Here is a 13,975-nt window from a genome sequence, read left to right as displayed (position 1 = left end):
GATGAAGAGAGAGAGAGAATGGGGAGAAAGAGAGCACTGGGGAGGAGGTTACGGGATTTGATAATCTACACTCACTTCTATTTTTCACTTATTAAAAATCATACCTGTCACAAATTTTTTGGAAGGTGTAAATTTCGTTTTGGCACCCCTTATCTCTTCTAAAAAAATGATAGTAGCGTAGTACACTATTGGGCCAACGATTTTACTTTCTCATAGAGTCTCTTAGAGTTTATACCTCAAACAACTATCTTGCCTGCCTCAAACTGAGATCGGCACTTATACTCTCACAGGTCCATTGATTTTCTACCTTTGATTATTTATTTCATCATTTGCATGTAGTTGTGCTTTCTTTATGGGTTACTCAAGTGTTCTTCACTCCAAGTTCTTCACCAGAACCATCAAAATCAAATTTCCTAAAAACCATAATGTGCACTTTTATAAGTCGAAGGAAAGAAATGTTACCTAGGTGTTGGGTATTGTTCGAGAATTTTCTGCTCTACATTTTAGTGGCTTAAAATCTTGAACCATTATTACCGTTGGGGATTTATTTATTTTTCTTTTTTTTAAATCTTAAGATAAAGGCGAATAGATGAAAATGGAAGATATTGGTTGGTACGTCAAGAGCGATTTTTCTTCCCCAATTTTTTTTTTTCATAATCTGCCTACCAATGACCAAATTGTGAAAAAGTAAAATTTAATTTATATATTGTATAATTTTTTTTCTCAGGTGTAATAGAAGAGTGTCCTTACATTTAAGTCGTGTTACTATATGCACTACTTGTATTTTCTTATTATTATTATTATTATTATTATTATTATTTTGTATTATGATTTTCTATTCTCAAAGTAATCACTTAATATGTTACAATATATTTTCTTGGGGACGACAAAGGGGCTGTGGACCTTTTTTAGTAATGCTGTAAACCACATTCTCATCCTACTCTCATCCCAATGTATAAAATGTGCATTCTTATGACCCTCATATCATCCTTTATTTTTTAAAGAAGAAATTTACAAGTTGATGGACAATGTCACCTCATCATAGTGAGATGAGGGTGTAGTATGTAAAATTTCTTTTTTCTGTTTTTATTGGGTAAAAGAGAGAGGGAGTTGGATGGAAAAAAGGGGGACGTGATCTTCTTGCTTGAATCTATCTTCTTTCACATTCCAAAACATTAGGGGAAAATGAGAAAGAAAACTAGGGCATATGAAAATTGTAAAATCCTTTATCCATGAAAAATTTGTTAGTAGCTTTTATGGATGGTGTTGTGGGCCGACCCTTTCATCCAAGAAAGGAATAAAAGAAAAAAAAGTTGTGGGCCTTTCTATCAAAAGCTCATAAAAGCTGTTCTGAAAACGTTGCGCTCGGCCAAATATATTTCCTTTGATCTGCTGAACCCTCTCTCTCTCTCTCTCTCTCTCTCTCTCTCTTCTGAGTTCTAAACACTCTTTCTCACTTTCTTGTTGTGTGCTTTAAATGCCAAACCCTTTCCTATTGGGGACAATCAGGTATCGCGATACACTTTTGCCTTTTCCATCACACCCTTTATTTTCTCAATGGAATATTTAGCTTTTGTTGTTTGTTCTATTTCTTATTTGTTACTTTTGTTTTCTTGAAACTTTGGAAAGATTCAAAGAGTTGGGTCTTGCATAAGAATACGATATGGTTTACTCGCATTGTATATATTCCAAATCGAAAGAACAATTGAGTTGATGATTAGAAAGAAATTTTTTGTTTTTATTGTGTTCAGGTAGAATTTTCATCCTTGCAGTTCAAGTTGCATATCAGCCACCTACATCCCTATTTTTGACTGCCTTGTTTTGATTCTTCTGTTTCAGTATGTTTTGTAGCGGCAAATTCTACTTCATGAGTATGCTAGGCGGTTTGATGCTGTTGTGGATTATTTGCCTTCTCCAATTGACTTGCCATCAATGAAAGGGACTGACCCAGAAAAAAGATATATTTTCGAAAGAATATATTTTTTTGAGCACTTAAAAATGGTGAGAGAGGGTGAGAGCTTGAGAGGAGAGAGAAGGTGGGGCAAAATCAGACCTTTCACCTTTGGTTGAAGAGAGAGAGGTGGATGGAGAGAGAGAGAGAGAGAGTGAGGAGAGAAGTAGGGAGAAGGGGGGAGAGAGAGTACTGGGGAGGAGGTTATGGGATTTGATAATCTATGCTCACTTCTATTTTTCGCTTGTTAAAAATCATACCTGTCACAAATTTTTTGGAGGGTGTAAATTCCGTTTTAGTACCCCTTCTCTCTTCTAAAAAATGATAATAGCGTAGTACACTATTGGGCCAACAATTTTACTTTCTCATAGAGTCTCTTAGGGTTTATACCTCAAACAACTATCCCGCCTGCCTGAAATTGAGACCAACACTTTCGCTCTCACATGTCCATTGATTTTCTACTTTTGATTATTTATTTCATCTTTTGCATGTAGTTGTGCTTTCTTTATGGGTATATGCCAAAGGAAAGAAATGTTACCTCGGAGTTGGGTATTGTCCGAGAATTTTCTGATTTGCATTTTAGTGGCTTAAAATCTTGAGCCACTATTACCGTTGAAGATTTATTTATTTTTCTTTATTTTGAATCTTAAGATGAAGATGAATAGATGATAAGGGGAGATATTGGTTGGTACGGCAAGAGCTATTTTTCTTCCCCAATTTTGTTTCTTCATAACTTGCCCACCAATGACCAAATTGTGAAAAAGTAATATACAATTTATATATTGTATAATTTCTTTTCTCAGGTGCAATAGAAGCACAATGGCCTTACATTAAGTCGTGTTACTATATGCACTACTTGCATTTTGTTATTATTATTTTTTTTTTTGTATTATGCTTTTCTATTCTCTAAATAATCACTTAATATGTTACAATATATTTTCTTGGGGACGACAAAGGGACTGTGGTTCTTTTTTAGTAATGCAATAAGCCACACTCTCATCCTACCCTCATCCCAGTGTATAAAATGTGCATTATTATGACCCTCAGATCATCATTTATTTTTTAAAGAAAAAATTTATAAGTTGATAGACAATGTTACCTCATCATAGTGGGATGGGGGTGTAGTATGTATATTTTTTTTCTTTTTTATAGGGTAAAAGAGAGAGGGAGTTGGATGGAAAAAGGGAGGATGTGAGCTTCTTGCTTGAGTCTGCCTTCTTTCACATTCCAAAATATTAGAGGAAAACGAGATAGAAAACTAGGGCATATGAAAATTGCAAAATCCTTTATACATGAAAAATTTGTTAGTAGTTTTTATGGATGGTGTTTAAGTTAGGGCCTTTTTGGATGGTGAGATGAGTTGAGATGCATTGTAAATAGTAATGGAATTATCAGTTGAAATTAGATGAAATGGGATGAGATGAAATGTTCTGTATCCAAACGGGCCCTTAATGTTCAAAACCTAAAGGCCAAAGCCCACCATCCAAGAAAGAAATAAAAGAAAAAAAGTTGTTGGCCTTTCTATCAAAAGCCCATAAAGCTATTTTGAAAACGCTGCGCTTGACCAAATATATTTCCCTTGATTTGCTAAACCCTCTCTCTCTAGCTCTCTCTTGTGAGCTCTATGCTAAACCCTTCTCTATTGGTGACAATCAGGTATCGAGATACACTTTCACATTTTCCATCACACTCTTTATTTTCTTAAAGGAATATTTAGCTTTTTTCATCTGTTATGTTTGTTATTTGTTACTAGTTTTGTTACCTAGAAAAATTGGGAAGATTTAAAGAGTTTGGGTCTTGCATAAGAATACGGTATGATTTACTCGCATTATATATCTTCAAAATTGAAAGAACAATTGAGATGCTAATCAAAAAGAAATTTTTTGTTTTTATTGTGTTCAAGTAGAGTTTCCATTCCAGTAGTTCAAGTTGCATATCAGGTATCTGTATCCCCATTTTGACTGCCTTGTTCTGATTCTTCTGTTTCGGTATGGTTTGCATCGGCAAATTATACTTCATGTTTATAATAGGCGGTTTTAACGGAGCCAGCTTACATGAATTTTTTGTATCGCTTTCTAGCTCCTAACTTGTAACTAGGTGTTCTCTGTTGTATGCTTTTTGTGTATTTAGACTATGCCTATTTACTTGTTTCCATTAAGGTCTCTTTTGTTTTTTCAGATAAGATGAGATGAGTTGAGATAAAAGTTGAAAGTTAAATAAAATATTATTAGAATATATTTTTTTAATATTATTTTAGTTTTGAGATTTGAAAATGTTAAATTGTTTATTTTATTTTGTGTAAAAATTTTAAAAAAATTGTAATGATTAAATAAAATGAAATAAGAAATTTTGTGAAAATGAACATACCTAAATTTTCTTTTGCTTTGAAAAAAATGGGTATAATAGGCCTTGGGTTTTGATATCTTTTGTTTAATTTCTGTAATTGTGAGATAGACGGCTACACTGATACTCAGTTGCCCATTATCAACATTTACCAAAACATGAATTTGAAGAACGTCAAAGTTCCAAAGATGCCCGGCGGCGGTGCAGCTTCTGCTTTAATTAGGGTTGGAGTCATTGGTGCACTTGGTTTGTATGGTGCTGCTAACAGTCTCTACAATGTCGAGGGAGGCCATCGAGCCATCATGTTTAACCGTATAGTGGGTGTGAAAGACCAGGTTAGTATTTTGACAAAATTCTTGTACAGTTTGTAAAATACCTTATCCTTTGTTCCAAGTTCTGTACTTCACTATATCAGTATATTAATGTTGGATGCACAGGTTTATGCTGAAGGTACACACTTTATGATTCCATGGTTTGACAGGCCCGTAATTTATGATGTCCGTGCAAAACCCCATCTAGTGGAGAGTAATTCTGGGAGCCGCGACCTCCAGATGGTAAATTTCTTTCTTCTTGCTGTTGCTGAAAATTGGCATGATCATGTTGTTAAAAGGTGGTTTTCTTCAAAGTATTTCGAAAACCATTCATGTAATTTTGAGGATATGTTGTGTACTTTAGTTAGATTTGGAGTTGTTTTTCTTAGTACGCTACTCATCTAGAAACGTTAAAAATGATGAATAATTCTGCTTAGATTGCTACTAATCATATATGTGCGTTAAATTCCTCACTTTTTTTTTGCCCTTTTCGGTTTAAAATTGGTCCAAGTCATGTATAAGAAGGATCATTAGGGCACTCTTTCAGTCTATATACATGTGTGTGTGTCCATTGTATAAACACACGTGTGTATCTGTGTGTTGGATTTTCTTTTTCCTTTGTGTATGGATCATATTGTGGGTGCAAGTGTAGAATTGTGTTTGTGCACAATACTTTGATTCCAGAAATTGTATTTAAACTAGTATAGTTGGTCAGTTAGCTTCACTATAGTGCATGACAAGCCTTCTGAGTAGACAGTAGAGACTGGAAGTTGTGCCACAATAAGTGAGAAGAAATTTCTTTGGATATTTTTTTTGAACAAGGAAGAACTGCTTATAGGAAAGTACCACACATACATGTAAATTACAATGGTGAGCGATTTTCAGCAACTTGGATAATGGTCATTGGATGATACTGAGTCCTCCCATATATATCTCTCATATAATGTTTGCTATAAATATGGCTTTATACAGAAGTGTTGCTGCAATATTTTTTGCCTTTAAGAAGAATGAGTTCAAAGAACCAGTTTTAAAGATATTAATAGATTCTTCTCTTGGTTAGTTGAAAGCCCTTTCAGAAACTTGTAACTTGCAATTGAACTACATAACTGAAAAACTTGTGGAGGAGAAAGGTTCAATACTCGTGCAGTTTTAGCCTGCATTTGAGTTATTTTCTGAATATCATATCCATCCCCGCCTTTTGTGATTTTGATTTTTAGATAGTTTAATGATCAACAGTCCTTCATGTTAAATGTTGTTGTAAAAGGATCCATAATTTTGGATGCCAAGATAAATAAAATTTTGAAGCAGAAATAATACATGGCCTTATATTGAAGATTCACTTCTGCGCATGGACTTATGTATTAGAGTGCAGTTAGCCGTGTGTAAAATCATGCACCTTAAACGTTTGAAATCCTTGCTTCATCTAGTCTAGCATGTTTGGGACAATATGAATCATCAATAATATTAGTTTTTTCTCATGTTCTTTGTTCATGTTGTTTCTAGATCTAAATCTTAACTTCAGCAAAATCCATTGAGTCTAGTTGATATGAGACAATGGTGGCAGATGCTAACCCTCTGGTGCTGTTTAAACCCTGCACCCCAAGGTCAAAAGTTGCCCCAGCTCCTAGTGTACTTGACTGCCGGTCCTCGTGTGACTACACTATTGTTTGGCATCTAGTCCTCTAGGCAAAGAGGTGCTTTTTGAATCTGGTCCTCATTTTTATCTAGTCTCATTTGTTTGACATCTACTCCAAATGGCTCAAAATACGAAAGGCCTCTGTTTCTCTCTTCCTTTTTGCCCGTCCACCTGTTGTATTGTGGGGTTCTTTTGTGCTGTATTGGAGAAGTTGAAACAGTTCTTTCCCCATGCTTATGTGGCTCTTTTTTTTTTTAAACTTATAAAAAAATGATGTGTTTTTTTAAACAGCGTACTAATTGACATATAGAAGTACATAGTGTAACGCCTGGAAAGAAATTCAATGGAAATAATTTCTTTTATTTAGATATTGGATATGCCATGAAAACTTTGGAAAAATTCATGGATTAAAATCTAGTTAGGTTTTCAATTTGAAAGCATAGTCGAATTATGATCCGCTAAGGGAATGTAATGCCATTTGGATTTTTTTAGGCACTCAGGATCATAATGAGACAAAATGGATTGCACTGTTGGATTCATGAGAATTTTTAGGATTTTATTGTGCAATAAAAGTTTTCGTGAATTTCGGAGAGCCATGTTATCAACCAGCTGTCACCATGCCATGTAGGACGGCCAAGTCAGCCAAAAAATACTAGGGAACCTCATTGACACATGGCACCATCACCACCCTCCATTTGGACCTCATTGTCACATGTCAAGCTTAGTACACGTGTAAGAAGGATGAGTGTGAAACAAGGCAAGTTCAGGCCTTTCTCTCAAAGGTCTTACACCTTTTTGAAGCCCATACCCTGCCCTCTCCAGCGATGCACCCCCTGCCCAGCCCTCACTTTTGAATTTTAAACCCCAAAAGCAAGCAACATGCCACTCAGTTTTTGCCCTTCCCTTCACACAAGTTTGAGCTCTTTTGCAAGCAACTGAGACACCTTTCTTGTACCACCTGCTCAGCCCCATACCCTTTTATGTACCAGGCATTTCAGCCACCACCCCCTTCCCTCATGCCATCCGGTCACCTCAAGTCTCTCACACCAAGTCACTCATCCAACTCCACAGGCAAGAACACGTCAGCCCCATACCTCACCCTACCGAAATTCACTCTCTCTCATATCAATTCCTTTTGTCTCACACGTCCACCATAGCTCTTCCTCACTTGCACATCAACTCTTGCACAATAGAGAGAAACTGAGTGAATAAGAAAGTGAGTGGAAGAGAGCCAATCTTTGTCCAAGTGCTAGTCTTCATAAGTCCTCTTTCTTTATCCTTTCCTCTTCTATTTTTTATACTCAAAGTTAGGAACATGATAGAATGTTTTTCTTGAAGTGAAATGGTTGGTTCTTGGTGACGTTAGAGCATACTCAATTCGACAAGCATGATTGTGTATGGTTCTGGAATTTTGACTTGAAATGCCATTTAGTCTTAGGAGTTGCTTGATGATTTCGGTTGTGTTGGAGTTTGATAACTTGTATGGTGTATCAAATCTTGGTTTGAGCTTGAAACACAAGTTCTCTCATTCAAAAGTTTGCACGAATCACTTAGGGTTTGTGAAACTGAAAGTTAGTGTGAGCTTTCTTTGTGAGTTGATTCTTTTGAACTCTAAAGTTTTGGTTTGGTGAGTGGATCCGCTAAACCCTTTTAATGGGAGTTAGATCTATGTGTTAAGCTTTGATTTGAAACATGAAACTTGTGATTAAGTTGAATTAGTGATGTACTTTTATGGATGCATGATTTCTGTGCAAGCTTTGAAGTCCTTAGCTATTTGTTTGATTTAATCTTGAAGCTTGCTTATGACATTGTTAACATGGTGCTAAAACCTAGTTAAGGCTTGACTATGATAATCATGGGTGAGCTACTTCAAGAAAATCAACATGCTATATAAAGATTTAGTCAATTATTCGAGAGTAAAGGACGTGCATGTTTCGTTTTAGGGTTTGTAGTATGATTTATATTCTATCTCTTTGATATCGTGAACTAGTTGCTTAGTGTTGTGTAATACCATCTAAAAAATGAGTACTTAGCAGTTTAGAAATTAGGATGTGTGATTATTGAAGTTCTTACCATTAATTTGCAAAAGAAAAGCTAAGAACACCATTTTAAGTCTCGGGTTGTGTCTTGTGACTATGTTGTCTTTATTGTATGATGGAGATTCGGTTATAACTTGAATCTAGGGTGCCAACATGTTAATCTTTGATTGAGTCTATGTTTAACTGTTAAACATGCAAATCAAGGGATTTCAATTTGATCTTAGGCCTAAATCACACTTAGTGAAAATTTAGTGTATCATGTGTTTTGGCCTTGGTGGATTTCTCTTAGTAGTTGCATGACTCATTAAATTCTAAGTTAACAAATGAATTTAGAATAGAAAATAGATGAGGTTTGTGAAGTTTGGGGCTGGATTGCAATTATTGAAAGTTTAGGGGCTTATTTGCAAATTCTGAAAAGTTAAGGGACAAATTTGCAAATAGTGCTCAAAGAGTGTAGATTCTGAGAATTTTCTTTGATAAGGAGATTCCTAACCTTAGTATATTGGGAGCTTTGAAGATAGGGAGTGCACAATGGCGGAGCTGCAGAATTTTCTTTGATAATGAGATATACTAACCTTCTGAGAATTTTTTTTGATAACGCTGGTGGGTGTCGCCAAGATTCCTGGTAATGGTTAAATCGAACTATCATGAGGTTAGACTCTAATGACGTATTCACAGCTGGACTAAGGACCTGTGATGTAGTGCAGTAAGTAACTAGTATGAGCACACGGTCTATGGGGAACCATGAGGTGTCCACCCACTGTAAGAATAAGGATGAGAATGAAAGAAATCTTTTTATGAAAGCAAGCATGTTATGAAGTATGAAACTCTGATGCCGATGATGTTATTTTCTTGTAAAAGCAAGCTGATGCCAATCATGTGTAGACATCGTGTTTATTATTATGCATGCTTTGTAAACTAACGAACCAGCCTCGACGAGATCAATTAGTGAGAGGCTAAGTCTGGAGAACCTAATGGAGATATCCTCCAGTTTTTTATGTAATTTTATTTTTGGTAGCCGAGCTGTGTGAGCTACTCAACCTGTAGTTAAGAAACTATGTAGTCATCCGTAATTATGGAGTTCATACTCCAGCACTATGTCTCCTTTGAGTTAAGGTTATGTTTGTATGGATGATGAACCTATTTATGTATTAATGTTATGAAAGGTATTTTGGGATTTAGTATATTTTGGTGCAAGTATTGTTTGAACAAAAAAATAAATAAAAATGCCGCTGCGATTATTGCGTATTGCTTGAAGCATGCTAGGTGTATCGTATATTATCTGTCATGAACATGTCCTGACGCTTCAGTCTCATCAAATCCCAAGCGGAGATTGGGGACATCACACATTGTTTGGGAAACAATTATAGCTTTGTTTTAGAGTTCGATTTTCCTGCTTTTTGAGGTAGATTTATGGTCTCAAACATTTTGTACTTGGCACAATCTTCCTTCTGAATTTTTTTGTGTAAATATTGACTTTTCTGTACAGGTGAGAATTGGGCTTCGAGTTCTTACCCGCCCTGTGCCCGACCAGTTACCAACGATTTACAGAGCACTTGGTGAGAACTATAACGAAAGGGTCCTGCCTTCAATTATTCATGAAACTTTGAAAGCCGTTGTCGCCCAGTATAATGCTAGCCAGCTTATTACTCAGAGAGAGGTAAACACCAAGACATACTCAAACCTTCTTATATAGTTAAGAGCATTGGGTTAGGGGGACTGTTTGTCAAGATTTTCAACTATGCACGTTTTTGGTTATCTCTCGTTTCACTAAAATAATGATTTCCATTATCCAGTCGTATTAAGCAAGACCTATCATTTGATAGGTCCCTACTTATATTTTGTTTTTTTCCTAGTCTCTAGAAAATTCCAGTTTATATTAAATCAAGGTTGGGTTCTAAACGATTGATGTAAGCTTTCAGAATTCACTGATTGATGATTGGTCTTTTATTCTTTGTAGGCTGTCAGTAGGAATATTCGGGAAATTTTGACAGCGAGGGCAGCCAATTTCAATATTGCATTGGATGATGTGTCAATCACAAGCTTAACTTTTGGAAAGGAATTTACAGCTGCAATTGAATCCAAACAAGTGGCTGCACAAGAGGCTGAGAGGGCTAAATTTATTGTGGAAAAAGCTGAACAAGACAAGAAAAGTGCCATTATCAGAGCACAGGTGAGACGGAAGAGACCTCAGACATTTAATCTTCGTGTATAGATGCTGCCTTAAATTTGGTGTAGGTTTCAGCAAATGTTTGTTTTCTCTCAACTCTTCATCATCTGTTGGGGAGAGATCTGCTTAGCTTATTCTTTGGTCTACCACATTTCTGGTTGATGCTATGAGTGTGTCTTCATTTGGAATTAAGGATCTGGTCAGGGATTGACTTGATTGATATATTTCCACCTGAGGTCATGCTAGTGAGAAATAATTTAGAGTAGTGTAAGAAATGGAATCATGTTTGCACCATCGTTTCTTCATCAAATGCTAGTTATATTTAACAATTAGTGGCTTATTTTGTGGATTTAGTGGTTTGCTTTTGGTGACATCCTGGCCATTTTTATCAAGAACGTTGAGAAAGCTTTTTGTACCTTCAACAGTCAGTGAGATTCTATTGTTATTATAGTAGGTACTTGGCGGTCATCGAAGTCAGTAGGAAGTTCTTAAAACCTGTGGAGAATCTTTGCTAAAGCAACCTTTTCATACTGTTTTATTCTTAATAAAATGAACTAGCAGGACAATCTTCAAATGATTGTATTTTTTTTACGATTAGTTGATTCTAATTTGTTAAATCAAGGAGTTGATTCCCCATATGAAGGTCTCTCTTGTTTAACTTTTCCCACTCCGATTGCCAGGGTGAGGCCAAGAGTGCACAACTGATTGGTGAAGCTATTGCCAATAATCCTGCATTTATCACTCTCAGGAAGATTGAAGCTGCCAGAGAGATTGCACATACTGTCTCGAATTCATCCAACAAAGTTTTCCTGAGTTCAGATGATTTGTTGCTGAACCTTCAGGATATGGATTTGGAGCCTACTGGGAAGAAATAGACATAACAGGTTGAAATTGCCACCCCCCCTATTTTGGTTTTGTTTATCAACTTTCCAACTGTGGTGATATCCTCAAAAGTCGATCGGTGGTCAAATTAAATGGATAATTTTGATTGTAGTTTACTCATTGAGACAGAAATTAAGATGGCTTATCAAATTGCTGTCAATTGGAAAGCCATCATTGAGATTGCTTCAATCAGTTTTGTTTAGTAAAGTCTTCAATTGTAACAATATTGACTCAATGATGGCTTTTTAACTTTTTAACTAAATGCATGTAAAACCGAAAAAAAAAAACATTCCAATATTCATCATGTAAAATGCATGCCACATACACGATGCAATCCACTACATATTACATTGTTTGAACTAATTTGCTAAGAACATTACAAAACACATACATTGCTTTAATCAAACTCCAATACACAACCATAAACTACCATTTCACTGGATACTAATTACTTCATTAGAGCATACACTGCTAAGCATGGCATTTAATTAGTTTTGAAATTCTCATAATTTTTCCTCTGCTATTTTCTGAACTCTCAATTTGAAACTAAACTAACAGCTCTGTTTTGAACACTTGTCAGGGCTTGGATGAGCTGGAGCTGAAGTTTTTCTACACCAATCTTGAACTTGAATAATTGAAAATGGAAGCAACTGAGGAAATCAGAAAGAACAAGGAGTATGTGAAGAACAAGTCTAAATCTGTGTCACAACCGAAACAACAGTTCCTGGAAGTATCAAACTAAACTAAACTCAATCAGAAGTTTTGAAAGGTTTCTAAAATTTACTTTGTGAAGCAAGTATCTGCTTCCCTTCACACCTAAATTATGAGATCACTAGAGGCTTCAGAGGAAACTGACCTGAATTAAGAAAAAGAAACCCACCCATAGTATCTTCCTTTAGATCTTTGTTGTTTTCACAATCATTCTTATTTCATCTAATCTAATCATTATAATTTTTTCAAATTCTCAAACAAAATAAAATAAACAATTCAATTTTTTTAAATCTCAAAACAAAAATAATATTAAAAAAATATATTCTAACAATATTTTATTCAACTTTTCTTTCATCTCATCTCATCTCATCTACGAAAACAAACGAGACAATGTAACCACCCTTGTTCAAGCAGGTATACACTTAGCTCACAGCCTCAACAATATAGAAAGTATCCGATCGAGATCCGAACACTTCTCTGAAAATGCAGTTTGCTCATAAGAACTTTCTTATCCAACAAGAAGCAAAAGTCCTCAGTCTCAACTCCACAAAATAAATACCTCTTGAACACACAGGAACATACACAACTATATATCCACAGCTCTATAAGAGAGAGAGAGAGAGAGAGAGAGAGAGAGAGAGAGAGAGAGAGAGAGAGAGAGAGAGAGAGTCAATTACTGCTCACCGACTCACCGTGCGAGAAGATAGAGACACAGAGAGAGAGAGAGAGAGAGAGAGATCGATAGGGAGGCAGAGTTTAATGGTAAGAGTCTCCAAATAAACACAACTGTTCAGGAAGAATCTGAAACCAAAAGGCATAAATGTATTGGGTTTTAGGGCAACCTAAATAAACATGAAACCCCCAAAAAAAAAAAAACGTCACTAATCCGTAGCTTAATGTAGCTTTATGCAGGGATGTAGTCATACCTCAAATCTTGAAGGACCACTGCTTCTCTGAAGATGAAATATATAATGTTGTATAACAGAAAGAAAAATATTAAAAACAGTGGCATTTAGACTTTTGTTATAGCTTGCTGCTTGTTGATCCATCTCTAGAAGGTTAGCTTCATCAATATCAATATAGACAAGAAAACTACAAACAAGAAATATAATATTTAACCAAAAAGAATCCATAGGAACAAAAGCTAAATAAGGAGGATGGGATGAAGCTCTACTGCTAAATATTAAGGAGTCATGCTTCCAATATGTAAAGTAATGTTTGATTGATCTGGTGCATCATCAATGAAAAACCAAACTGAAAAATAAGGATAATAGCCAACAAACAAAACAAATAACTAAGTAGCACAATGAATTTCTCAAATAGAAAGTTAAATGAGACCAAGAAATCACAAATGTGCCAAAAAACTCACGCATATGAAGCTGTTTGAGCCAATTATTCTGTTGTTTGAGGCAGTCCTTCGAAGAAGTGCTTTGTGTAATTGGGTTGGATGCTTAAGGCTCAGTTGAAGATGAAGCTGGATGATCTTCTGAAAAAAATATTAAAAATTGAGTTAAATATTAAGAGAACATTACTTGCTCTATGAGTCTCTACGCAACATTGTGAAAGTGTAGAGATAGCGGAAACTAGGACGTTTAAGGGCTTCTTGGGGAAGTGAAATGATCTCATCTAAGGACAATGCTAGGGTGCACACCAAATATGCACACCAATGCAAATGACTTTGTTCTTTTAAACATTTTTTAAACATCCTTAATCATCAAGAAAAAATTAAAATATATGAGTGGGCACATTTGATGGGCATATTTGAGAGCCATACTATCATTTTCCCTCATCTAATATCATCTCAAAATTTCTCATAATTTCATTCTTAAATATCACTAAAACACAAACACTTTTTAATTTCAGATTTTCAAAATTTTCATCTAATCATTACAATTTTTCTAAACTTTCATACAAAACACAAAAAAAAATAAA

The 13,975-nt window shown here is 35.4% G+C and overlaps 1 protein-coding gene across 1 annotated transcript; it reads left to right on the top strand.

Annotated features, from left to right (window-relative positions):
- Positions 1 to 4,384: 4,384 nt before the first annotated feature.
- Positions 4,385 to 12,230, top strand: LOC109004342 (prohibitin-1, mitochondrial-like). The gene is made up of 6 exons (XM_035686153.1): positions 4,385 to 4,629; positions 4,732 to 4,848; positions 9,770 to 9,940; positions 10,241 to 10,453; positions 11,131 to 11,334; positions 11,913 to 12,230. The coding sequence occupies exons 1-5, from the start codon at positions 4,453 to 4,455 to the stop codon at positions 11,323 to 11,325; spliced, it is 873 nt and encodes a 290-aa protein (XP_035542046.1). The 5' UTR covers positions 4,385 to 4,452; the 3' UTR covers positions 11,326 to 11,334; positions 11,913 to 12,230.
- The last annotated feature ends 1,745 nt before the right edge of the window (positions 12,231 to 13,975 follow it).

The sequence above is a fragment of the Juglans regia genome, chromosome 16 (genome assembly GCF_001411555.2).
Source record: "Juglans regia cultivar Chandler chromosome 16, Walnut 2.0, whole genome shotgun sequence".
NCBI classification, from domain to species: domain Eukaryota; kingdom Viridiplantae; phylum Streptophyta; class Magnoliopsida; order Fagales; family Juglandaceae; genus Juglans; species Juglans regia.
Note: the sequence above shows the minus strand (reverse complement) of the source record. Positions and strands in the feature narration are given on the sequence as shown.

What these genes read in the sequence shown, in the direction of transcription:
- LOC109004342 (XM_035686153.1), top strand. Translation starts at nt 4,453, where the DNA reads ATGAATTTGAAGAACGTCAAAGTTCCAAAGATGCCCGGCGGCGGTGCA. An exon ending in TAGTGGGTGTGAAAGACCAG is followed by an intron (nt 4,630 to 4,731) that starts GTTAGTATTTTG and finishes TTGGATGCACAG; the next exon opens with GTTTATGCTGAAGGTACACA. An exon ending in GTGCCATTATCAGAGCACAG is followed by an intron (nt 10,454 to 11,130) that starts GTGAGACGGAAG and finishes TCCGATTGCCAG; the next exon opens with GGTGAGGCCAAGAGTGCACA.